The 26,746-nt window shown below is 41.4% G+C and overlaps 3 protein-coding genes across 5 annotated transcripts in view; 1 reads left to right on the plus strand and 2 right to left on the minus strand.

Annotated features, from left to right (window-relative positions):
• Positions 1–618: 618 nt before the first annotated feature.
• The window catches only part of timp2a (TIMP metallopeptidase inhibitor 2a), a 76,265-nt gene continuing 50,137 nt past the window's right edge, over positions 619–26,746 (minus strand). The window contains exons 2-6 of one of the 2 annotated variants that reach the window (XM_086065208.1): positions 14,330–14,502; positions 8,354–8,454; positions 8,151–8,259; positions 4,658–4,782; positions 619–3,218 (exon numbers count right to left, since the gene is read on the minus strand). In XM_086065208.1, coding sequence (XP_085921334.1) covers positions 3,021–3,218; positions 4,658–4,782; positions 8,151–8,259; positions 8,354–8,454; positions 14,330–14,459 — 663 coding nt within the window. In that variant the 5' untranslated portion in view covers positions 14,460–14,502 and the 3' untranslated portion in view covers positions 619–3,020. Of the gene's footprint in view, positions 3,219–4,657; positions 4,783–8,150; positions 8,260–8,353; positions 8,455–14,329; positions 14,728–26,746 lie in introns of those variants that run through there. The other variant, XM_086065207.1, reaches the window with a different exon arrangement.
• sfxn2 (sideroflexin 2) lies at positions 15,531–22,376 on the minus strand. Of its 2 annotated transcripts, none has more exons than XM_086063679.1 (12): positions 22,263–22,376; positions 20,362–20,585; positions 20,124–20,294; positions 18,947–19,045; positions 18,807–18,882; positions 18,620–18,705; positions 17,621–17,681; positions 17,448–17,514; positions 17,321–17,370; positions 17,192–17,241; positions 17,045–17,092; positions 15,531–16,168 (listed from the first exon to the last, which is right to left on the minus strand). In XM_086063679.1, the coding sequence occupies exons 2-12, from the start codon at positions 20,517–20,519 to the stop codon at positions 16,069–16,071; spliced, it is 966 nt and encodes a 321-aa protein (XP_085919805.1). In that variant the 5' UTR covers positions 20,520–20,585; positions 22,263–22,376; the 3' UTR covers positions 15,531–16,068. The 2 variants fall into 2 exon arrangements, with proteins under 2 accessions (XP_085919805.1, XP_085919804.1); XM_086063678.1 differs by lacking the exon at positions 22,263–22,376 and adding an exon at positions 21,595–21,752.
• On the plus strand, positions 22,730–26,713 carry arl3b (ADP ribosylation factor like GTPase 3b). The gene is made up of 6 exons (XM_086063680.1): positions 22,730–22,877; positions 23,465–23,608; positions 23,774–23,890; positions 23,966–24,016; positions 25,036–25,221; positions 25,298–26,713. The coding sequence occupies exons 1-6, from the start codon at positions 22,875–22,877 to the stop codon at positions 25,343–25,345; spliced, it is 549 nt and encodes a 182-aa protein (XP_085919806.1). The 5' UTR covers positions 22,730–22,874; the 3' UTR covers positions 25,346–26,713.

Consider the following 26,746-nt stretch of genomic DNA (forward strand, 5'->3'; position numbering starts at 1 on the left):
GATGAATACAGTGTTGGCTTCTCCTTTGTTATGAGCCTTGAAATATTGTACTAACAGTATGCTACATCATTAACTGCAGAAGCATGGACATATCTACATGCTGGGTAGTGATAAATAAATTTCAATGCATTCATTACATTTTATTTAGTTGTGAATATTATACATTATATATTTTTACTTAAATAATTACACCTTCAACGGCTGTGACTCACTATATTTGTATGTATTTTTTTTTTTAATTAATGATGCAGCTTTTTTGGGGTATTTTTTTGTAGTATTTTATATTTTTAGCTAACAGATATTACATCCACCTGCTGTCAGCTGCCATTTCATTTATAAATGTATTTATTCATTTTTGTTGTTTTTAAATAAAAAAAATGTATACACTGTTTCTTAAAAAAAATAAAATAATTAATCACAATTTTGATGTAAAATTTTAATTAATTTTGTTAAATTATTATTATTTTTTTAATATATTTTGAATAAAAATAAATTTTTATAAAGCTACATAAAAACACATTGTTCCGATTTTTTTCAAAATATGTGTGATTATATTTAATTTTTTTGCATGTATTTTAGGTTTCACCGTTGGAGAGAGAATATGCAAAAAGACATTCATCCTTTCAAAGACATCTTTTTATTTGATAATATGGAATATTTCTGTCCTTTTTTACCGGACGTACACAAAGCATCAGACACATGCACGGTGGTCTATTATTATTATCATCATCATGATCGTCATCTTTATTATTATTCACACAAGGAAAAAAAAAGAAATGAATATTCTTTCTTCACTCTCACGGTGCTCCAGCGCAAGAGGACCTTGCCTCGACGGCTAAACACATTTTTTTAAGACAATGAATGAAAAAAAAATAAAAAATACAGAGAACACACCAAAAACAGTAACAGAATGGAAAATTTGAGTTTAAATTATGCCTCTAATACTCCTTTACATATATACTGTATATAAACAATCACTTGCCAATTTATCAGGTACGCCTTGAGAGAAAAAACAACAACTAAGCATTACTTTTTTTTTTATGCTAGTTTATAGCGATACAGTGGATATATAAGGGGAAATTAAGACCAGTTCCAAACTCCAATCAATGAAGAAAATGTCAGGAAAAGCCTACCCGAACATCTGAACTTTACTAGGGGTTCATCAGAGGCACTGCAAATAATGGCAATTGTGTTACGACTCTTATTTTCCATAAATTTGAATGCGATTACTACCCGCATCCCCAGCTATAAAAGGGTGTGCCCACTTATGCAACCAAATATTTTTTTGCCTTTCAAAGATCGATTGAATTGTACAAGTTATAGGTCACACTGGTGAAACAAGCTTTTGAAATGATTTATCTTGGTGTCAATTTTTTACAACAAATACCTAATGTTACAACAGGGGTGTGTAGACTTTTTAGATCCACTGCATATATTCAAATTGGGTGTTAAAATACATTAATGCGTTAACATTTTTATTGATCTTGTTTCAATGGGTGTTTTTTTTTTTTACCTCAGGGTACATACCTTTTAAAATAGAAAGTGCCTGTAATGTTATATTGTTGTTGTTGTTTTTTTAAATCGTTTTCTTGCGTTTAAAGCAGCGGCGCGTTCCAAAAGGCGATAAGAAAGCTTTGGCGAGTAACTTGGTGGGAGAATAGATGTGAAAAAGAGGGGCACGCTCACACCGGACCCCCCGTACGTACATTGGCAAACGGTGAAAATGCTCATACAATCAAAAACATAAGACATTAAAATTAGCAGTGAAATCTTAAAAAAAAAAAAAAAAAAAAAAAGAAAAGAAAAAAAACATTTTTGTCACTCAATTCAAGGCTCTGCTCTGGGGAGGCGTGCAATAAACATAATACTACGGATACTAATACTTGTAATTGTAACATCAGTGTTCAGGCCTTTCTGTACGTGAACGCTTTCTCGAAAAAAAAAAAAAAAGTGCAAATCTAGTTAACTAACGCTGTAAATAATTCATTAAAAAATAATACTAGTAGGTCAAGTAAGGACAAAAACATATGCATAGGTGCTGTACAGCTGCAGGGTGCGACACTGCGGATTTGAAGGTGACAGGGTCGTAACGCAGTTATTCGTTGATGTAATACGCTCCTAAAAATATAACACTTGTAAGGTATTTCCTGCTCCCATTCAACATGAATTTCAGGACAGAACATGAAACGAGAGGCTTGAGTTAGCAGATTTAGTTGAAGCATCTTTTTAAAAAAAAAATTTAAGGCCTGTATCATTTCCTCCTGTGCCCCGCGCCGCTGCTCTCGACTCTTCGAAGCCGTCTCCACGGCAACGAGACGATACGTTTGGCGAGCCAGAGATACTGTGCACAGTTTGGGGGTCGAATGAATCTGAGGGAGGTTTTTAATCAGGAAGCTGATGCTAATTAGCCGACTTGAATCATTTTGACGCCTTTTGTCGCAAAAGTCTCTCATTTTGAGTTCAGCGTTCTTCATGGAAAATGGGAGCAAGCAAACTTGTATCTTTTCTGGTCGTGTACATTCACAAACGTACACACCGTAGACTGGTCCAGTGAGCGGTTTGTCAGCAAGCAAAAAATGCTGAGTCGTGTTGTTTTGAAAGAAGACTACTTTCAAAAAAAGGACAACAACAAAAGAAGAACAAAATTAAAAAAAAGGCAACGTGGAATTTTGGTTTTGGATGAAGTGTAACATCTCGGCGCAACTCTGGGATCGATTGGTTTAGACTTAAAAGAGCTTTAGAGGAAGTGCTCGTCGTTACAAAAAAAAAAAAGAGAAAAAAAAGTAAAAACTAAGTTGCGTCCTCCTGACGCCAGCCTCAGGAGGAATTTACATCACTTGACCAGTCTCATGCCTCGAACGCGACAACAACAAAAAAAACCTCATTTGCTTTAAAATGGACACAGAGAGGCTACCGATTCTTTTTTTTTTTTTTTTCCCCTCTAAATCAAAATGGCCTGATGTTGGTTTTTCCATGGGGTGTGAATTGATACTTTCAGGCCCGAGCGGCGGGGACCTCCCCTAGGGGTCCTCCGCGTCCAGGAACTCCTTCTTGGGCGGGGCCACGCCGCGGTACCAGGAGCAGGATCCGTCGGCGCGCTTGACGCAGGCGTAGTGGTTGGCCTGACGACCGTAAACCTGCTTCTCGATCATCAGGTCCGTCCACAGGCACTCCTTGGGGGCCGAGATCTCGCAGGGCAGCGAGGGGCAGCGTACGATCTGCAGCCCCCCCACAAATGGATGCTTTTTTTTTATAGGGTGCACATCTCAAAGAACAGAAGTGGGGCTAATTTTGGTTAAAGGGGCCAATTCCGAAAGTTCCAGAACGTGAAAGGAAATTTTGGTGTACGGCCCAGACCTGTCCTGGAGGTGACCAAAGCATGTTTTTGTTTTTATTTATTCTTAATTTAATTTTTTTATTTCTACATATATTTAAGCTTCTTTTTAAAAAAATATATATAATTAATATATTGATTTAGCTTTCTTAAGAGATTTTTATTTTAACAAACAGAAATTACTACTAAATATTTAGTCATTCTAAAATGTATTAAAAAAATATATATTATAACCATTTAATGTAATTTTACATGTATCATTACCGTTTCCATTTTTTTTTTTATATAAAATTAAATTGTTATTAGCACCATTTGTGATTGCACATGCGCTGTAAATTTCTTTGGCATATATACCGGTAGTTTGAAATATTTATATTTATTAATTGACTCATTTAAATGTGGATATATATTATTTATGTCAGTAAATATTTTTTGTATTTTTAAATTAAATTTATTTTTGATTATACATTTGTTCATTTACAGTTTTTTCTCCAATTGATTTGTTAAATTAAACTCATTCATATTAATTATAAATTTGACTTCTAAAAATGTATTACACTTAATTTTTATTTATTAGTTATTTTCTTCAAATAATATTGTCCTAATCTGATTATGCTATTGATCACTATCATATATTGCAATGATTTTTCATTGTTTTATTGATAAAAGCAAAAATTCATATACTAAGTATTCGTCACTTCCTTAGCGATAACCATATATGCATTTGCAATACTTAAAGCCTTTTGATTATTGAAAGAAATGTTTAAACTGAAAGAAATGTTTAAATTGTGATTGCAGGGAAACATTTTTTAAAAGATGTACATACACAGTAAATTCTGTAGAGTAAATTTTACTCTAAACAGAGTCAATTTGATCCCACTCTAAACCGCGTACAATTTACAGTAAAATATTCAGAGTAAATTTTACTCAAAGTATTAGTGTTAATGAGAGAATTTGCATATTCCATAAAAAAACAACAACTATTAAATGGTTGAGGAACGAACTCACGACGTTCAGCTTGCGAGACTTTAAATTGTGATTGCAGTGAAACATTTTTAAAAAGCGGTACACATGGTAAATAGCATATCATCACCGCCTATGTCCAAATATGGTCAATTTCCTATTTTTTCAAAAATCTAAAATATTGGACAGTCCCATTGTGGATTTTTTTATTTTTACAAATTAGTGACCAATTTAAAGTGTATAGAAATAGAAAATGCAATGTTAATACACCAACAAACATGACGGGTGAGGAATAAAAATAAATAAATAATAATAATAATTTAAAAAAAGGTAATTTTTCCGCGCCGTGCTCTTTCTTACCTTGCACTCGCAGCCCATCTGGTAGCGTTGGCTGAGACTCTTCTTCTGGGTGTTGCTCAAGGAGTCCCAGAGCATAATGTAATCACACAGCGTCACGTGCATTTGCCCGCCGGCGTCGGACTTGCCTGCGAAAAAGACACAGCGGACGACAAATCAATAAAAATATATATATATTTTTTTACTTTTGAAACATCTGCCGAGTTTGCAGTATTCTCGTTTGCAGAGCGTGCTGCTATATGGTATATTTAGTCAGGGACAGGAAATGTCATCGCCTTGTGCACTAGCCATGTGTACTCAGTAAACAAACACAGTGCAGCTCAGCCTCTGGTGAGAGCGGACATCACTGCTAGCAACAACCTTTCAAATGCATTTAAAAAAGTGGGGGGGAAACATTTTTGTGCTAATTTTTTTTAGAAAAAGGTGTATTTTTGTACTCTTGTGTTTAATACTTTGGTGTGATTATTTTATAGATTTTTTTCAAATTCAGTTTAATCCAAAAATTTGCTAAGTGACTCTGCAAATAATATTAATTAATATTAAAACTACCAATTATTTCTGTATTAAATATTTGGTTCATATTGAAATAAGATTTTTTTTCATGATGTAATTTAAAAAAATATGTATTTAATGTTTTGTTTTTTTAATTCATTGAACAAAACTCAAATGCAAGCCTTGAGCAAAAAAAGGAATCCAACCCCAATTTAATGATTTATTAATTAAGTCTTCAACTAATAATTATTTTATAAATCAATTAATCCTTTGATTATTTTGTTGATAAATAGGATTTAAAAAAAAAAAAAACCCGTTTTAACTTTAATCGCTTTTATCAAAAACAGGTCATTATTTCAAATTGAACAATGTAGAAAATATGCAAATGATTTATTTACTGGTTTTGTCATTAACATGCCAAAAAAAGTTGATCATTGTTTTTTTTATGTTTGAGGACTATTTGAAATCAGACCAAAAATAATTATCTACTAATTTAGCAACTGATTCCCACCGCTAGAATTAAAAAAGACCAGGGGTTGATATTCGGATTCACGGCATGCCAGTGGGTTAATTCTGTGGGTGCTGTCCCCCCTGGCGGGGAGTGGGCGGGTCTGCCCCTCTGTTGGCTGCTGGGTGGCGGCTGCGTCTTGGCCGTTCCCTGGGTCTCTTGGGGGGTGCTGCGTTGCGGGGCTTTCCCTGGTGTCGGGGGCGGCGCCGTTCCGGCGCGGTCCGTCGCTCTGGGCCCGGCGACGCGGTTCGGGGCCTGTGGGCCGCCGGGGTGCCCGGTGGTTCCCTCTCCCCTCCCCCTTCCTCCCCCTTGCTGCCTCTCCCTCCTCGCCTCTCCCCGCCCGTCCTCCGCCTCCCTGTCCCCTCTCCCTCGTCGCCCTTCCTCCTCCTCTCCCCCTCTCCTTGCGTCCCTGCCGCTGCCCCCTGCCCTTCTTGTCGTCCCCTTCCCTCCTCCCTTCCCCTTCCCCGGTACGCCTTCCTTCCCCTCCCCTGGGCCGGGGGCTCCATCCATGGCCCGGGTCTCGGTGCTATGGGGGCCGGCGGGGGTGGCTGGGGTTTGGTGTCGTGCCCGCCCCGCTCCGGTGGGCGTCCTGACACCTCGGGCGGGACCCAGTATCCGGGGGGCGAGCCCTATCGCCCCGCCGGACGGGTCCCATATGCCCGCCGGGGTCCTGGTGGGGTGGGTGGGGGCTTGGTGGGCCGGTGCGCCTCCTGCCCCCGCCCGGTTGGGGGGGGCCCCGCTGGTCACACCTCTTAACTCACTACACTAGGTTTGCACAATACACTTTTATAGACATATAGGGCACATAACACACTTTGGGGGGTGGGGTAGGGTGGAAACACCGTCTTCACCCTACAACTCCCCTCCAATTTTAATACACCACACAACTTGTGGGTGGGGGGGGGGGCTTGGGGGCTTGTGGGGGTGCCATCGGTTGGGGGCCGCGGTATAGAGCAGTGCTGCGGTCCCCTGTCCGTGTCGCCACCCGCCCCCCCCCCCCCCCCCGCCCTATCTATTTTTTTTAATGCACCACATACACTCAGCAACATGCTTGGGTGGCGGGTGGATCGGAGCGTGGGAATATCATTTCCATCGGCTCCGGTTCACCTGCTCCTAATTTTAATGCACCACACACACACACTTGTATATACACTGGGTGGGGTCACATTCACGGTTTAGGGGTAGAGTTCGCCAGTCCGCGAGCTGGCGGACTCAGTAACAGGGGTTAATTTTCACAAAGAACGCTGGGGTGACGACCGGGGCCTTCCCCAGCTGGGCCTGGGGTTCGGGGGTGTCGGCCGCCCTCCGGTGCCCCCATCTCCCCCTTCTGCCCCCGGTGTTCCGTCCTTCCACACGGCGGGGGGTGGGGTGGGCGCGGCTGCCCTCTCCGCTCCGCTGTCCGGCCCCTCTTCGGCGCCGGTGCCTGGGTGCGGGTGGTCCCCGGGGGCTGGGGGTTGGGGGGCTGCCGGTTGGTCGGGGTGGGGTCGGGGGGGGGGGGGGGGGGGGGGCGGTGGTGGGGGTTGCGGGGTGGGGGGGTGCTGGGGGTGGGGGGTGTCTGGGGGATTGGGGGCATGGGGGCGGCTGGGGCTGGGTTGGGGTGGGTGGCGGGGGGTGGATGGGGGGCGGGGGGTGGTGGGGGGGCGGGGGTTGGGGGCCGGTGGGGTGCCTGGTGGGCCTGCAGTGCCCCGTCCTGCTGCGTTGGGCCGGGGGCGCGGGCCGTGTTGGGGCGGGGGGCGCTCCTGCTCCTGGGTTTGCTCTCCGGCCGGTGGCCCTGGTGGGGCCCGGGGGTCGTCCTTTGGCGCTGCCGCGGCCTGGGGGGCCCTGAGGTGTTGCGCTTGCTCTGTTCCGGCGGGGGTCGACGGCTCCCCTCTTTGGTGGAGATTTTCATGCATGCCAGATCCACCACACCAGCATCTACCGAAACTCAGACACAATCTGTTTCCTCCTCAGGTTATTGAATCGGTGGAGGCTGGTGTCTCGGATCTCACGCGGCTTCGTCTGTCCTTCCTTCCTTTTCTCGGTCTCTCCGTTGGTCTCTTGAGGCCTCCCTGACTTTATGTTTTTTGGATTTGTTGGGGTCTGGATGTTTCTTGGGCTGGGGAGGAGTTCTGGTGGGGGGTGTCTGGGTGGTGCTGGATTTCACCTTCCTTGGTTTTCTTCGGTCCCCTCGGGTCTCCTGGTGTTCGATTTAGGTGAACGGTATAAGATTTTTTTTTCTAATAGGTTTTCTGGTGAGCTAACAAACACACGCACGCACGCACGCACACACACATACTCACCCACACACACAAAAAAAAAAAAAAAAAAAGTATGTATGTATGTATGTATATATGTATATATGTATGTATATATGTGTATATATATATATATGTATATTTAAAAAAAAAAAAAAAAAAAAAAAAAAAAAAAAAAAGAGCAATGATGATGACATTTCCGAATGAACAATACTGAGCTCTTAAAAAAAAGAAAAAAAAAAAAGAATTAAAAAAGACACACCGGAGATCAAGTACTCCTTCTTGCCGCTAGTGTCCAGGGTGACGCCGCACACGGCCGACACGGGCGCAGTGAAGATGGTGTCGATGTCCTGATTGGGTCCCTTGAACATCTGCGGTGGGGGAAAAAAAAAAAAAAAAACGACGTTTGAATTTGAAGCTTTGAGGACGCCGCGGACGCACACGCCGCGATTGACTTGCGACGACCTTGATCTGCTTGACGTCATACTGAATCCTCTTGATGGGGTTCCCGTAGATGTCGTTGCCAGAGTCCACCTCTCGCTCGCCGACCACCTTCGCTCGGATCACTGTTCAAGAAAACGGTCGGTTTAGTGAGTTTTTTTTGTCAAGTAACGTGCCAGTGTGACTGCAAAACTGGTTCGCTCCCAGCCATTTTCACTGAAGCAATCCCTTTCGCTCACGGCCGTTTCGCTGGATTTGCAAGGCCCACAGAATATTGTGTTCTATTACTATAAAAAACATGGAACCTACAAAAAAAAAAAAGATTATCTTATTTCATCAGGAAAACATTTACATTTTTTTACCTGTTTCCGTTTTGCAGCAATTCACATTCCTGGTGAAAACACTTGACAAAAAGAGCTTGTTGCAACATGGCCCTGGCTGATCTCTTATACTCTGCTGCTAACTGCTGGCCGGTTTTTGTAATAAATACCATTGCTTTGAGCCACCTCTTCATGTCATAAATGGCATCAAAGGCCTTCCGTATGCTCTTGCATAAAAATAAAAAAAACGTTAAAAAAAACAATGAAAATCATGCTGGGGGATTTTTTTAACATCGCATTATGACCGACCAGAAATGACGAGCTGCACCGGAGACGCTATATGATGACTAAAAAAGGCTTTTCATTCTACTCTATTTAAAGAACCTGAAAGCTGATACGAACGCGGCGCATGTGTTTGGCGACGTCCCGCTTCAACTATGCTTACGACATGAAATTCTCAATGGAAAATGTGAGCAAGGGAGTCAAGGAAAAACAATCAGAAGTGGATGAAATGCACGCAGACGTTCCCGGAGACAAACTCACCGAGTTTATTAACATCACGACTACGCTGCCCCACATGGGTAACAAATGATATACAACCAAAACAGCAGAGGTTCAAATTCATCCATTGACGTCATTTTGACAACATTACGGTCGTCATCAACATCGCAAAGTGCTTTAATGTGAACTCTTTCAAATGTCCGCAAGCTCTTTTACAGGTTGAATAATTCTCAACTTCTTATACTTGGAACTGTGTGCAAACCTCAGCGTTTTCAGTCCCACTCTGCAAATATTCAGCACACGAGTGCGGTTGTACCTGGCTGGCGCTCTGGCCTGCATTCCTCCTCCGCACCCCCCCCCCCCCGACCATCCTGCTTTCGCTTCCTGACCTCATTCAGAGTTTTTTTGAGCATTCTAACGAGCAGAGGATCGACGACGGGGGTGCTAAGCTGACAGGAAGTTGCTGTGAAATTAGCAATGTACACGACACGCCGCTTAATAAATGAAGTAGTAGCGCCCAAACAAGCTACTCAGTGGTTCCCCCTGGAAAATAGTTCAATAGTTGACACAATCAAGACACACAGAAAAATGTCTCAAAGACCCACGCGTCCAAAATTGAACAGGAAGTCAGACATTTTGTCTCGAAGCAGCCATTTTGGGGCATATACTACGATGAACTCCGATAATATGATTCGCACAAATGAGGCCCAATTCGAATCAGGTATACTCGACGGATGGGCAGCGCTAAAATTGCGAACCATAGAGGAAGAAGATGACCACTTGAATTGTAGAAGATTAATCGTAGACGACAAATGGTAAAAGATGTCAGGCACATACAAAAAAAAACAAAAAAAAAACAATGTAATCCACAGAAGACTTGAAACAAAGATGCAAACCACAGGCAACAGAATCCATCAAAAAAAATGATGCAAACTAGAAAACACTAACTGTAGAAGAGGGCAACACAAACAAACTATAGAAACTGAAGACTGAAGAAATGATACAGATCATACGAGACCAAAACAATGTGAGCTGTAAAAGAAAACGCAAAATGGAGAACAGGACAGATGCGAACCACAGAAGACCCAACAAAGACGAGGATCCCAACAGAATAAGATGTGAATCAGAGACCATGAAGAAGGTCGTAGAACACGATGTGAACCATGGGAGAAAAAGATGATGGGAACGGTAGAAGACATCACAAACCAGAGAAAAAGAAAAAAAAGTCAAAAACAAGACATATAGTCCACGTGATCACACTGACACAGTCAACTCTACAGACAGCAGATCAAACACCACAAGGTCATGTGATATGCACCAGGCCGCCAATCCGACAGCAAACCACCGAGTGACCCACATTTCGCTTGTTAGCGCTCTCAGGATGCGGCGCAATGACTCAGATTTCAATTTTGGACAACTTTTCCATGCACAAAGTCCCCCCCCCCTCCATTCAGCCCACCACCGCCATGACGACCCTCTTCCTTTTCCATCCGCCGCCACATGTTGAGCCAATTACGTCGGGCTGCGCTAAAGCTAAAACGTCAGCTGTAATTTCTGTCATGTCAGCTGTATTCCGTCTGCAACGCTAATGTACAACAGCAGCGTGTGAACAAGCGCCTTTATTTTGAAATTTCCCATCTTGGTTTGGACTTCCTCCTTTGCTACTTCAGCTCACCAAAAGTTAAATGGTGAAACCTAAAAGTTCCTCTTTGTGGATTTGTTACATCATTTTAGACAGCAGTAGTGGTAGCGGCCTATATAGCATGTTTGACTTTCCCGCATCTTCATGTCATTTCTCTGCCCTGTGAGGCAGGTTTAGTATCTTGTGTACATTTGTTTGACTTCCTGTTCCTTCCAATTAATCTCACTATACTTTCTCTACTATGTGAGGGGCAGTGGAGTAAAAGGAGTGAGATTAAGCTAATAGGAATAACATTTTTGAGTTTTATAAATAAACATGTTTCGTAGTTCTTTCGGTGTCCTATGTGAACATTTTCCACCGTGTCACCCAGTCTATTTAGCCGGCTAATGGGCATTAAATTAGCTAGGCAGTGTGTCAAGTTAACATATTTTTCTTTGTTACTTCACTGCTGGCCTCTCTTGCCGTCACAGCAGCATACGAAGTGATTTTGGTTACTTGTTCACCAGCCGGACTGAAGAGCTAGCTTAGCGCTAGCTTAGCGCTAGCCTAGCGCTAGCTTAGCGCTAGCTACCATTGGCCAGGCTACTGTGAGGAATCCTGGGAGTCGAAAAAAAGAAGCTATTTTTAACTTAAAAAGTCCGGCCTGAGTTGCAATGGAAACAACATAGTAAGCATTACTGGCATTTTTTTTTTTTTTGAGTCCCACTAATTCTGCCTAGCAACAAGCAGCCGCGTAACCGCAAGAGAATCGTTGCCGCACTAACTAGCAAGTTAAAACTGTATTGTCGCCGACGTTTGCGGCGAGAGCATGACACTGCATGACCGCTGCGGCTTGCGGTCCGCCATGCGGCATCAAAACAGCTGGTCATATACGCTAGTTATTTACAGTATGGAAGCCATTTCCACTACATAAACACCCATTGTCAGACCGCATCATTTTTGACGTTGTCGTTTGCAGGAAGCACACACAGACATGCGGGCTTAAAAACAAAAACAAAAATGCTTCTCAATGACTGTGCTGCTGGGTCACGCATAAACCAAAAACCACATTTTAGACTTCCCGTAATGGTCTGTTGATCTACGAAAGGTCTAAAAAACACACCGGCTCACCAAACACAGACATCCTGTTTCTCAAGGAAAGGAATCAAACGAGCATAAGATGTTTATTTGTTGGGATGATTTTTTTTTCCCTAAATATATTTTTTTGTAGCGTCCACATCACCGCTGACATGCACTGCTTACGCTAATAACATGGTTGTGAACAGAGAGACTAGTTTACAAAAGCGATGTCAATTTCGCCAAATGAGTGATTTGGTTGCTGTATTTTAGCAACATCACTCTTAAATTTTTTTTTTTAAAGCGCTTAAGATCTGATTTTATTTTGAAGCCATATCGCCCCATCAGTCTCAAACTAAAACCCTTAAAACGTTCCCACTCGTCATAAGAAATCCACTGTAAATAGACAAAAGCAACACAAACAAAAACAATGACCATCAAGTGCAACTTCTCGCACCAATTTTCTCACACACTGCTACTTTTATTGCTTCCCCCTTGGCTTGGAAACACACCCAGGATGTCATCCAGATGTCACCCGAGCCGCAGCGCTCCGCATCATGCGTTCGCTTCCAGCGTACGTGATGTTGTTTTTGGCATGTTTCAAAGTGTGCGTCCCTTTTTGTGAAGCATTCCTGTAATTCCAAAACTTGCACCACCCCTCCTCACAAAAAAGGAGTGGAAATCAAGTCAAAAAGACAAACTGGACAGAGAGGAACGTTTGCAGTGTGGATTTGGGATTTGATTTCTTCTCAAACGCCCCCCCCCCCCCCCCCCACCCACCCAGAAGTGAGACCGACCCTTTCCACACGGCTTCTTCTCTCTTTTCCCTGCGCGGTGCCACGTTGTCCCGGCCGAGCCCCGTCGGCATCCCGAAGGCCTCGTAAAAGGCGCCGTCTCACTTCCGGCTTGTGCGTTTGACTTACAGAAAAATAAAAAGACCGAGAGGAGAAAAAAAAAAAGTATGCGATTATGAATGTGTTGCTAATGCAAGTACAGACACCGAGTGTAAAAATGTGTTTCGTGGGGACTTGACTCAACTTGCCTGATCTTTGCCACAGAAATTTAGGACTTGCTTGAAACTTGAAGATATTAGTGACTTATGTTTACGCCACACTCGTCGATAGAATTTCATCAAGTCGTCGTATTGAATAAGAGTGAAAGTCAAAGTGTTTAAAACGATGAATTGAAGTAGATAAGTACACTGTCTTTCATATTAAGCCATGGTTAATTTTGATGTATTTTCAAGGGAAGCTTATCCTATAAAGCCAAAAACATTGATGTACTGTATATACACAAAACAAGAGTTATTCATATTTATTCATTCATATTCCCAAAGCATATCATGCTCATTATGCTGTTTCCTTGGCAACTTCAGGCAGACCTGATGGGCGGTACTGCAAAGAGGAAGGGGCAAAACTGGCCAAAGGCTGGCGAGCTAACTGCTAAACATGTGACGTCATACTCAAAAATGATGTTTCTAAATAAATTGGAAAAAAAGGAAAAATTACAGAAGGAGAATTTTGATGGGAAAAATGAATTGCGATAAGGCTATAAAAGTAGCAAAATGTGGAAAAAGTGAATCACTGTAAATACTCTCCGGGTGCAGATATAAATATATATTGTGTAGATATCTTCAAACGTTCGTCATGCGGTCTAAAATGATGCAACGGCGTCCTCCTTCCAGTCCACAAAGGAGAACTTCTACATTTCACCACACAATACATCTTGACATTTCAAAACGCCAAAAAAGTGGTCAAGTTTAGGTGCATCAGAGCTGTAATTCACAATTACCAAGTCAGGACCCAAAATGGGTCGCAGACAGGTAGTAAAAAAAAAAATTCCAAGGCATCCTTGGTTTATCAAGGAAAACTACAAAAACTAGCAGTTTTCACATTTTTGGGCTCATTCTGTAGATTCCTAAAATGTCACAAGATGGCAGCAAAGCCCTGTCTAAGAGAAAAGTAGTAATTAGTGTCAAGGAAGTATAAAGAAATCACTATGCTAAGCTCAAGTTTTGTGATTATATGTAGAGTTTAAGATATCAGCATAAGCAAAAATAAACAATTTAATTACAAGCTGTTTGCCATTATATTTAGTTTGATGATATATATTTGTACATGCAGTTGTCATGTCAGCAATGTCTTAATTAAATATCAATATGGTGCTCTAAAATCTTTTTAATGGTTATTTTTGAGCATGACATTTTCTTTAGGTCAGGTTTCTCATACAACTGGAACAGTTAAGCCCAGTTTTTTTTTTTTGCAGTGTAAAGGGGGTCTGTTGTGGTCTAGAAGGGGGTCTGCAGGAGGGTGCTGCTTTCAAAATCAGCATGCAAACCGAGTCGTGGCCTTGAACAGCACAACACCACTAGAACGCGAAACAGATTGATGATTGGGGTGCGAGTGGTGCGGCATGTGGAACAGACAACAACAACAACAACAACAACATGCGTGTCTGGGCATGTGTGGGTGGTGTACTTACCCACGTCGGCGTTGCAAAAAGCCTGTTGCGGGTGCACCGGGGCGCAGCTGCACGCCTCGGCCAGCTCCTCCGCCCGCCACACGAGCAGCAGTGCCAGCGTGCACAGGACGCCGTTCACGCTCAGCGACATTGTTGACGCAGACAAGACGACTCTTGGGGTTCTCTTTTTTTTTCCTTTTTTTTTTTGCAGTGTTGGCTGTGTAGACGCCAAAGAGAAGTGACTGTCGTTTTTTCGGTATATAAATATATATCTTTTTTCTTTTTTTTTTACTGGAGCGAGTCGAGACGTCAACGACAAGACGAATGGTTGGCGTAAGTCATAAAGGTAAAGTCAGGTTCTGCCGCATTAAGAGTCTGGTCCGTTTGCATGAGTCGTTCAAGGACTCTTGTTGTCGTCTGATGCTCGGCCTTTTTATAGACGCTGCTCCCTGGCCGCGCCCCCCTTCGGCTACGGCGAGCGGGAAAGGCCAAAAAGACCCTAAACTCATTAACAAGTGGCATTTTGTGCTATCGAAAAAAAATACCTGTAAATGCCATACGAATTTAACGTTAACATTCATGACAAAAAATAAACAACCAAACTAACTTGAATTGACTTCAATTCGATATTTATCCATCGTTGCTAGCTTACATGCACTGCTGCTTCACATTTGGAATATGACTGTGTTTTGCCAACACACTCTTGTTCAAATACCAGGTTTCTGTGTTATAAAAATTAAACCAATATTATAAATTCATCCATTATAAAACGTTTGTCCATCATGAATGTGACCTGACTTAACCTATACCATGTACCTGTCGATTGAATTTAAAAACAAAAAGGCATCTTTTTGAGAGAAGGAATATCTGAAATGTGGTAGCAAAAGCGTGCACACCCTCAAAAGTAATGCATTGTAAAAGCAATATTAAGCCACATGTAGGAAATGTTTGACTGGAGGTGCATGCTTCCAAGGTGCAGTTATTTTTGCAGAGGCACTTGTGACTTTCAGGTGAGGTGAAGTCTACACCAGCTGACTTTTGGGCAAAAGATGAGGTACACCCTGGACTGGTCGATCTCACAATTAAACAACCAAGGAAACCTTAAGTCTAAAAAAAATATGTCTGTTAGCGAGACGTTTCTGCACTTCTGCCCCACTCAATGTCATCTAACCATTAAGTTTCTTGACCAAACAAAAAAAAATAGCATACAACAGCACAGTAATGATTTTTAAATATCATAGGTCTTTTATTACAACATCTACTGAGAATTATGGTAATTCTTTTTTTTTTACACAGCTTCAGTTGAATCATGCAAATCAAGAGTCAGAATTGTGTCCTCCATTTTGCGTACCACTCCCATATTTTTGAAACCAGTGGTGTCCATCTTGAACCGTGCATAGGAATCAATTTGTGTTTTGAGAACATCCAGAGAGCCTCGTTACTGTAGAGATGTTGTCCGAGGCACGTAAACATTTTAAGAAAAAAAAAAAAAAGAAGAAGAAGAAGTACCAGGACTTTTGTTCAGTTCCTAGCTAGCAAAGTCATCAAAAGAAAATTCCTGAGAAGAGATTATTTGGTTTGTAATGAGAGAGAAATTGAGAAATCATCTCAGCAGAATTAAAAAAGCATTCATCAAAGTTCCCCACGTACAGTATAAGGTATAAGTTCCACGTAATAAGCACCTCGTGAAACCATGTGAGTAACCACTGGGGAAAGAAGGAGTAAGAGTGAGTACGCGGCGAGTCCTGCGGCTGGAGTTCTCAGAGGCCTTTGTTGAAGTAGACACAGTGTACGCCATCCCCGTACTTGGATGTGATGGAGTCGCGCAGTTCGGGCTCCAGCTTTGACACGGCGATGGAACTGGGACACAAAGACGGCACGTCTGGTCAGAACTCAGCAACCAATAAAATGGCTTTCCGCCATTAAAACGTCCTCACCTGATTATTTGGCATTTGTTGACTGTTGTTGGGCTTGAATTCCTTTATTTATTTATTTTTTATCAATTGAGAAAAATGTCATTAAATTATATTTTTAGAGACGTGTTGATGATTTTGAACAAAAGCAAAATAAGATTTTTTTTTGCACACTGTTAAAAGCACTAGGCCTGTATTAGTTAATTCAACGATAAAATGTAAATAAAATGGTTTAAAAAAAAAAAGAAGCTAATTACTACTGAATATAAATATACAAAACATAGATAGATGCATAGAAAAAAATTATGTTTGAACAAAAGGGAAAATATAATAAGAATTTTTTAATTATTTTATTTTGTAGCCTGTTACAGGGAAAAATTATATTTCGATTTTTTTATTATTTTATTTTGCAGCCTGTTGAGGCAGAAAATGAGATTGACTTGAATTACTTGTTTTATTCAATTATATTTAAGGAGATAAACATACATTTAAAAAAAAAGTTTTTAGCAAGTTGGGTTAATATACTCTTGATAAATATATTTGAAAAAAATATGTATGTAAAAAATAAAATATAAATATTTTGATGATGTTTTTTTTTTTTTTTTATTATGTTTTTGCGCAACCTGTTCAGCAGCAAAATAGATGGGCCTGATTTACTTAACTGCCCTCTGTTGGCTGCTGCTATTGACTCATTTGCTTAAAAGTACCAGGAACTTATGAACAGTAAAAAATAAAATAAAATAAAATTATGTGTGAAAAATATTATATTACAATTAGATAAAATATACATTTAGATAAACAAAACAAATTAGACATGAGTTACCATCTTTGCGGGAACAGCGAGCAGGCTGCCGGCACCATGAAGACCAAACTGTTAAGAGAAAAGCACAACAAAAGCGAGTTGACCCCACCTTGAGACCTGTATCACTAAAACTCCTTCCAACCTCCCCCAGCCAGATGTTGTACTTACAAGACGCCCACCATCATCACTTGAATGGGCCCGTGGAGGTATGTGATTCTCTGCGGAAGAGAAGAAAACAAGTCTCCATGGGGTTACTCTAACCAAAGAAAGGCAAAAAAACTAAAACAAGGAACAAACCTGCATGAATTTGTATTTTTCCAGCCGCTGCATGATGATGGGGAGTATGACTGCGGAGGAGAGCGCGAGTGAGGCGGCAAAATAAAGAGCCGTTTGTAAGACGGGGTTGTTTTTTTCCTTTACGTACTCATTCCCGGTGCGGCCATGGTGATCCTGGAGATGACCACCTGCGTGATGCCTTTCGCCGCCGCTTTCTGCGCGGGGGGAAATTGACAAGATTTCAAGTGAATGAAGGAGGTTGAAGATCTGTTTTAGTTTCAATATTTAATCAGAAAAAAAAAATATATATATATATCTTACTTTTGAGTGGCCTAACTTGTTGCCATTTTCATCGGTGACAGCGATGCCATTCAAAATTTCCCTGAAGAAACATTTTAGGCACATTTTCAGTCGGAAGAAAACGTTTTTTTAAATGACGTGACGGAAAAAATGACTTTTAACTGCTCGTATATAAATATTTTTTCTCTCCAGATTTGTCTTTGTTTTTTTAGACATTAGCACACCAAACCCCTTCCAAAAAAGATTTTTTTCTTTGTTGTAAATGTAAACAAACACAAAGTATTGTACAATGTCAAATGTTTTGCCTGTAATTTATCTTTACTTTTGTAAAAACAAATTTAAAAAATCTATTATAAGCAATCGCGCGATTAATCCGCTATCGGAATGACAGATACAGTGTATGTAGAAAGTCTACACACCCTTGTTCAAATATCGGGTTTGGTGATCTAAAAACGTCAACTCAAAACCTTTTCCTCCAATAAAATTCAATATTTGATTTTTTTGAGAGGTGATATCAAAATAAACAACACAGGGGTGGTTGCAAAAGTATGCACACCCTCATCACTAAGGATGTGGCTGTGTTCAGAATTAGCCAATCACATTCAAAGTACAGTAATTTTTGGACTACAAGGCGCACCAGGCCATAAGCCGCGCTAGCTAAATTTGGGGAATACTCAAGCTTGTTACACATATAAGCCGCACCTGACTGTAAGCCGCAAGTGTTTTCATGTTACCGCACCGGGTTCCGACTACTTTCTTTTCTCGCTCTCGTTCTGTCCCTCCTACTATAATTTGGGCTCACTTGGTTCGTTTTGCTCTGCCTGACGCTCTTGCGCTTCCTTTACAGTGCGCCCCCTTGTGATCTGATGGATAAGCCGCACCTTTGCATTAGCCGCGGGGTCGAATGCAAGTGAAAAACGTAGCGGCTTGTAGTCCAGAAATTACTGTATGATTACTGTCAACTGGTGGAGTAATGCAAATTGATCCTGAAAGTCCTCAGAGTGTGTATGAGGGACTCACTGTTGCCTCATCATAGGAATGTTGACACAGTTGGCCGCCGCCACGGCCGCGAAAGGGACCCATCGCGCCACCAGGGGAGGTGCTCTCTGCGGGAGGAGGGGGTGGGGGGGGTGTAGAGTGTGATGTGGAGCCACTGCGAGAGACTTCACACACAAAAGCGTCAATCCAGTATCCGTGGCAACCGTACCTTCGTGTAGAGGTTGAGTCCCACCGCCGTGGCTAAAGCCGTGCTGGTGGCGGTCACGTAGGCGACGCCGATCTGCCTGAGGCGCACAACGGTGATGTCATTTGAAGCCTGCCATGGCGATGGGTGTGAAGAGGTCTTACTTGGGGGTGATGGGCGAGGCGGCGTTGCGGTTGGTGTAGTTGACCAGCGCGTTGAAGGACTGATTGACCCACTGCCAGAAGACCACCGCAGGAACAGTTCTGGAAAGGCACAGTCGCCGATGCACTTTTTAACAGCTGCCGTCGCGGTTGTCAAGTATGTTTGTATTCAATTGTACATCGCATTTGTTTCTTGTCTACTGCGAAAGGGTTCACAATTTTCCTGTGACACACATTAACATGATTCCTCCTCTCACCAGTTATTCATAACTGTCACCTGTGCAATTTAACTAAACAAAATCAATAGGAATAATCCAGTATAAAATTGATCAAATTGGCCATGTGTGTGTTTTTGCAATAAACGTGATGACTCTTCTGTACAATAATAAATTTTAAAAAATTGACTAGAGATAATCTAGTTTTAAAAATGTGCAAGAAACACTTGGTCATATGCATACAACAATGTGCAGTACGTGTCGTTACGCCCCCCCCCCCCCCAACTTAGTTATTCGTGATAAACATCACGAGAAACATTAATAATGACGAGAAATCTTTAGAATGAAGAAAAAAATAAGTTCCCTGCATGCTCAGTCAGAGTTAGAATAGTTTTGGATTTTTCATTATAGTTAGTTTTTATATTGTTTTTTCACTTTTAAAAAAAATGCAATTAGTTTAAATGAGGTTTTGGAGCAAGCTTGTTAGTTTTTTTTTTCTTTCAAAAATTACTTTTGTTTTTTCTTAGTTTTAGTATTAGTTTTTTTTTTTAAGTATAAGGAGTATTTGTTGTCTGCAAGATTAAAATATATCACTAATTATTTTGTAGACTACAATTTTTAGTTAAATTAAAATAAATATGTTTAAAACAAACCCTTGAAAGCTAATGTGTGCAAACACAAAACTGACATTTTTTGCTACAATTTGCTAGGTTTATAAACATAAGAAGTCGTTCCAATTGCTTTTCTATATTTTAAAAGCATTTGTTTTTACAGTATTTTATTTTATTATTTCATTGTATTTATTTATTTTAGATTTCCTCTAGTTTCGTTAACTGTCTTTCATAACCTTTCTGATTAACGCAACACCTTCTTTCTCCTGTCACGATAAGCCCACACCTTGCGCAATAGAAATAAACAAAACTCTGCAGAAGAACACGTCCGTGGTGACGTTTGCACAAGTCTACCTATAGAACTGCAGCATGCAGCCGGTGATGGCCATGCCGCCGGGGACTTGGAAGGACATGCGGCCGATGATGTTCATGCGGTCGCCCGAGTCGGGGTGGAAGGCGGAGTCATACAGCTTCTTGGCGTAGTGGAGTTGCTCCTCGGTGGTACCCGGTGGGACCGAGCCGGCCCTGGAAAAACAGAACGTGCAGTTGAACGCGTCATCGTGAAACATTTTCTATAATCGCCGTGTCCTACCTGCAGCTCTCCACCAAGGCTTTGGCCTCGTCCAGGCGCGAGTCGGGCAAGAGCGCCGTCCGCCAGTCGGTGATGTTGAAGAAGTGCTTGAGGCGCCCCATGAAGGTGGTCTGGTCCCATCGCGGGGCGTCGATGTCGAATGTGGGGCTGAGCGCCATGGCGGAGGATTCACGGGTCGCAGGGGAGGGTTAACGTTTGTCCTCCGAAAAGGTTCGAATGAAGACCTGAGGAAGAGAGTGCATTTACATTTCTGCCAGTAGGGGGCATGGAGTTGATTTATTCGATTAGGTTCAAATTTGGTAGCAATCAGCGTGCCCTTTGCATCCTCTTGAGAAAAAAAAACCCGAAACAAGTCCCCCCCACTAGAAATAATTGACAGGCACCTAGTGAATGGTTGGTGAGGTTGTCTAGCGCTACGCTACTCGACCAGAACCAGTAGAATCCAGGTTCCCAAAGAAAAACAACAGCATAACTTACTAATTAGTCACATGAGGAGTTAGCTATTCACAGATGTTGCTGCAATTGTTCCTTTTAAGGAACTTTGTGCGACCCCAGCATGACTTGATCTGGATGGTTCTGGATCTGTTTACTTTCAAATGTGGGTCGGCAACAGTCAAAAGTCAATATTTTTCGTAACGCTTACAAAGCTTTATCAACAAGCCTAAAACTGATAGGCCTCTGCAGGATTTTCACATGCATGAAAGTAGGTCATTAGTAGAATATGTTAAAAAAAGGAAATAAGGAGAAGCTTATTAAGTTTCCAGATGTTTATTTTCTCACATGCCTGCCTGCGTTAGTAAACAAACTAATGGATCATGATATTACTAGAGTAACTTCAGACAGCATTTTACTCACACTTAATACACATTAATACAATTTATTATAGCCGTTAAAAGAAGCACCTCTGTGTGCAACTGAAGCTTGAGAAACTGGATCTACAAGCCGGAGCACACCTGGATGTAGTTCACGCTGTCCCTAGACGCCCTAGGTGTTGAAAATGCATTTAATTGCATTAAAGAATAACCGAGGGTGCGATTCAATTGCATTCGTGAGTGGGGTCAGAGTTGGGTGGGGAGGATATTCCAAAAAAAGCAGAGAAAACATATGCCCGGTAGAGTGATGCAACTTGTGTCTCGTGTTACTGGCGGTCTGCCCGCAACGAGAAAACATGAAGAAAAACATGAAGAAACACATTTTTGTGATTTAGATTGCACGTCAAGACGCAATTCTCACCTTCGAGGGGGTCGTCCGCCGCCTGTGAGTAAAAAGCTGCCAGGTCAAGTCAAGAAACGTAAAGAAATGTTGCACGTGGCAAGCTCTCCGCCAATAGCGCGGAGGGGCAGCTCCCCGCGGCACGGAAAACGGCTGGGTCCTAAAACCCGAAGGATAAAATTGTCTTCGAGTTTGCTAAATTGTAAAGAGTCCACGACCTAACTACTCTTACAGTAAAATTGTATTCATATCATATAGTATGCAGAATCACAAAACATTATACAGTTAATACAAATAAATAAATCAAATATATCAAGTCAAACGACTACTTAAAATAAAAATCACCTGCCTTTAAAATGTCTATGGAAGTTTTGTAACGAACTGGGTTATGCGCTAGAGACGGTTCCATTCATGATGTTTCTAAATTTACGAGGGTCCTTAAACGCCACATGACGCGAGACTGAATCCAAGAGAGGCTTGTGATTGGTAGAGAACCCGGAAGCGAGTAAATATGGCACAAGTTAGCGTGCGAGTCGAATAATTGTTGTTTTCGTATGTCACGACCGAGATTGATCCAACGAATTTCTGCAATAAACCTAAGATAAATCAACAGTGTCTTTATGCCTGGTTCTAAACGCTCCCGTATGTTGTTTTGCGAGACAAAAAAGACAAAGTGGATGAGTGCTTACTTGACGGTTGTCAGGAAAATTAGTCTCGTTGTCGCCACCTGTGGTGTGGTAAGGTATAGCAGCTCCCAGCGAGTTGAGTAGGTCCTAAAGCCCGCCTAGTTTAACTCTATCTATCTATCTATCTATCTATCTATCTATCTATCTATCTATCTATCTATCTATCTATCTATCTATCTATCTATCTATCTATCTATCTATCTATCTGCTTGCCTAGTGGAACTGCAGGCTTCGGTCCCATATCTGTGGAGTTAAATTAGGGTAAAAAGTTTTGTTACTTGAAAAGAATAAAATGTGAAACAGAAAATTATATCCATACATATCGTTGATGCAAGTAAAAGACAAAGCGTTGTTGGTGCAAGCAACTTCAGCCTCACTCTCGCCATCTGTGGATGGGAGTGAGAACAACGGATTTAATTCTCACGTCCAATATTTTATTATCCATTTTTACGTAGATTCCCAGCATGTTTACAGCGTGGGGATAATATTATTAAAGTGCTTTTCAAGCACTTTAGCGGCTTAATACATCAACCACTCGCGCGCGTGCCTGTGCAAGTGACGTCATCGTCCTTAGTAACCCTCCGCGGCGGCGTCTCCACGACACAAGACAACAAGATGGTGAGTGTCCGTAATTCGCTCGTAATTACCGTTAACTGTCCGAAAACGGGCCGAAATGTGATCGCTATAAATCAGGCAGGAATGCAAAGTTGTTAACGTTGTTCGCGGGGGCGATCCAACCGCGAAAGGCGCCTTGTTGCGTTAGCTTCAGTTGCCAAGGGGGAGAGATTAGCCTAGCAAATTAGCCGCGTTTAGCATCTCTGGTGCTGTCGTTATCCGAGCCAATTACCAGCCAGTCAAAAGACAACAGGACACCAGTTTAGACGAAGACCAAGACCGTTTTCGATGCACTGAATACATGTTTGGAAGACGGAAGGACTGCGACTCGTGTTTTGCACGTCCGCATCACAGTTCTATGGTTCTGGGTTCGAATCTCGGCTCCGGCCTTCCTGTGTGGACCATTGGAAAAATAAAGACAAATAAAATTGCATGAGGTTTCTTACATAAAAGTCTTCTGAAATCAGGTTTGTCCGTTCACTTATTTTTACAGAACCAAGCAAAGAGAAGTGATGGATTGATGTTTGTAAGATGCACAACCATGGCAGGCATCACGACATGTTATTTAATAATGTGATTTGTGCGTGCAGGGATTGCTGTCAATCCTGCGCAAGCTGAAGAGCACACCGGACCAGGAGGTGAGGATACTACTGCTGGGGCTAGACAACGGCGGAAAGACCACCCTTCTCAAGCAGCTCGCCTCCGAGGACATCAGCCATATCACTCCCACCCAGGCAAGTAGTGATCCAATCTACACAGACGTAAAGAAAAATAAAAAAAAATTACCAAGCACGTTGGTATTGTTTTTTGATATTGTGACAGTAAGTTAACAATAACTACTATTGGACTAACAATTTGTAGTTTAAGAGTCACAAATCCTCCTCCTCCTCCTCCTCCAGGGCTTCAACATCAAGAGTGTTCAGTCGCAAGGCTTCAAGCTCAACGTTTGGGACATCGGCGGCCAGAGGAAGATCAGGCCCTACTGGAGGAACTACTTTGAAAACACAGACGTGCTCGTATGCTCGTAACGTTGTCGACACGTTGTGGAACTATGTCACCGTTCACATCTTAACTTGACGTTTGTTTTGCAGATTTATGTCATCGACAGCGCTGACAGGAAGAGATTTGAGGAGACGGGTCAGGTATGTACCCGGTCCGAGACATTATTCATTCTTCTGCAACATGCTCCATGTTTGGAAGATGCCTACCTAAAAAAAAAAAAAAAAAAGTCAAGTTTTTACATAATAGTTGTTTTCATTATGTATGAAGTCAATCCAACATTGATTTTAAAACAACAAAAATATATAGTATAGTAGTCATCATTATTAATAATATAAAAAATAATAATTACTAGAAAAAATATTTGGTTTCTTCCAAGGTAACAACAAAAAAATAATGGGAAAAAAACATTTGCTTTTTAAAAACAAATGTTGATTTCTGCTTCAATAATAAAAAACTGTTAAAAATAGTTATTTTTATTTAAAAAGAAGCTACAAAATCAACAAAAAATCTATAACTTAAAAAAAGGGCAGTTTGCAACAAAATAATAATAATAATTTGTTTAAATAAGTGAAAATCCTGGTTTCTGCTAAAGCATCCGCAGCAAAAAATACTAATTAAATAAAAAATACCTTTAAAAGGATCTGCTTTCTCCTGAAGCATCATCAACAACGACAGAAAATAAATAAAATAACATTTATTTTCACGCTTGTTTCGATCAACAACACCGTTACATGTAATTACTTGGAAAATGCTAACGTCAACTACAGCATCAACAATAAATACAAATTGTAAACATTTAATAATACAAATTCAATTGCCTAAAAAATGCTGCTTGAAACTGTGAAAATGGAATAAAAAGTAACTGCCCTTTAAGAAAAACTATGGGTTGCTGCTAAAGTCTCAACAACATAAAATAATGCAATTAATTTTTGTTTTTTTGTTTTTTATAAACGCTTGTTTATGCAATAACAGAAAAATATATAACCTATATACAATTGCTTGAAAACTCCCAAATTGCACATTTATATGTATGCTCGTATCATTGACATATAAATCCAAAAGACAAAGTGCCTGAATGATACTGAAGGTCAACTTGGCAGCCATTTTGAGAAGCCATGTAATGACAACTGACTGGCTTTCTTTCTTTTTTTTCCCCCAGGAGTTGGCCGAGTTGCTGGACGAGGAGAAGCTGAGCGGCGTGCCCGTGTTGATCTTCGCCAACAAGCAGGACCTCCTGACGGCGGCGCCGGCCTCCGAGATCGCCGAGGGCCTCAACCTGCACACCATCCGCGACCGCATCTGGCAAATCCAGTCGTGCTCCGCCCTCACCGGCGAGGGCATCCAGGTACACCAACTTTTTATTATTATTATTTTTTTTTCAATCGCTCTTTTCTGTTTTTCAATCTCTCCTCCCCCCGCAGGAGGGCATGAACTGGGTGTGCAAGAGCGTCAACTCCAAGAAGAAGTAGTTTGACTTTTCGGTCGTCTTCTCCTCGGGAGGACGTGCGACGACGACGCCTCCCGAGCCTTAAACACTGCGGGGTACACCTGTGAATGTACACACACGCACACTACTAATCCAACATGGCGGTTTTAACGTAACTGCTGCATTCCTATCCGTCACACTTTCACCACTAGCGTTCCCGTTGAGTTGCTGTTTTTCGAGAGGAATATTGGAACTCCCACCTCATTATCAGGTCAAAGTGTGTCATTCCTTATTAACCCATTCACTGCCATTGACGGCTATAGACGTCAAAAATTCATTTGAACTATTTCTATTAGTTTCACATTTTTTTCCACTTTTGTTAACAAGAGTATGAAAACTTGGATTGCACATTTAGAACAGATATACAATTTGTGATTAATCTTGAGTTAACTAGTGAAGTCATGTGATTAATTACAATAAATAAATAAAATCACCTGATGTCCCCAATAAAATAAAATAAAAGATTATTAAAAATTAGGGGTGTCAGACGATAACATTTTTAATTGTAATTAATCGCATGACTTCAATAGTTAACTCACGATTAATCACAAATTGTATCTGTTCTAAATGTAGAATAAAAAAAATCTAGGTTGTCACACTCCAAAAAATTTGAAACTAATAGAAATAGTTCAAATGAATTTTTGACGTCTATAGCCGTCAATGGCAGTGAATGAGTTAATCGTTCCACGCGTTTTCATGGCTCTGTTTGACGTGAGGTCTTCTATTTTTCTAAGTGTTTTATTTATGGCAGAGTGAATAGAGTGTGCTTTCACCACCCCAAATCCACTCAAGAATGATACTGTACATGTTGTATGTATAAAAAGAAACGCGATAGATTACAGGAGTTTTTAAATCCACTGTAAATAGTGTGGGACCCCCTCCCGACCAACCCCCGTGTTCATATATTTGATGCGCATTACTCGGCTCTATTTTGTAGTCCTCGTACCACTTCCGCGACACTTTTTCGGGTTAGATTCCTTTTGATATTCTCGAATGTGATCCGTGCAGAAGTGAAGGTACTGTATGTGAATAAAAGAAGAACGGAATGGAAAAATGAGGGTGTTTACGTTCGCCTCGTGTGACTGGAAGCGACCTCAAGTGGAGCAGGCGAGCTCAGCAGCTGTCGATGGCGGTGGAGAGGTCTCAGGCGTGCGTGCGTGCGTGCGTGCGTGCGTGCGTGGGACAGCTCAACTGAACGAGAAACAAAGACACAAATGGATCAGATCATAATCCAGGCCATATAGCATGAAAACAAAAGATTAACGGTGGCCTCGAGGACTCATCTCTCACAAACATGCCTTTTTCGCATCATGCGCATATGAACTCACACTAATACATAGCTACTGTATGTTTGACATTTAACTATATAAAATAAATTAATTAA

The sequence above is a fragment of the Leptonotus elevatus genome, chromosome 20 (assembly GCF_054856555.1).
Source record: "Leptonotus elevatus isolate MCC_2025b chromosome 20, RoL_Lele_1.0, whole genome shotgun sequence".
Taxonomy (NCBI): Eukaryota; Metazoa; Chordata; class Actinopteri; order Syngnathiformes; family Syngnathidae; genus Leptonotus; species Leptonotus elevatus.

Excerpts from the sequence above, each read along its gene's own strand:
- sfxn2 (XM_086063679.1), bottom strand. The coding sequence starts at position 20,519 with ATGGCGCTCAGCCCCACATTCGACATCGACGCCCCGCGATGGGACCAG. Across the intron at positions 17,515-17,620 it reads ACAAGTTAGGCCACTCAAAA|AAAGCGGCGGCGAAAGGCAT; the intron begins GTAAGATATATA and ends CCCCCCGCGCAG. Across the intron at positions 17,093-17,191 it reads GTGATGATGGTGGGCGTCTT|TTTGGTCTTCATGGTGCCGG; the intron begins GTAAGTACAACA and ends TTCTCTTAACAG.
- arl3b (XM_086063680.1), top strand. Across the intron at positions 23,609-23,773 it reads GCCATATCACTCCCACCCAG|GGCTTCAACATCAAGAGTGT; the intron begins GCAAGTAGTGAT and ends CTCCTCCTCCAG. Across the intron at positions 23,891-23,965 it reads TTGAAAACACAGACGTGCTC|ATTTATGTCATCGACAGCGC; the intron begins GTATGCTCGTAA and ends TTTGTTTTGCAG.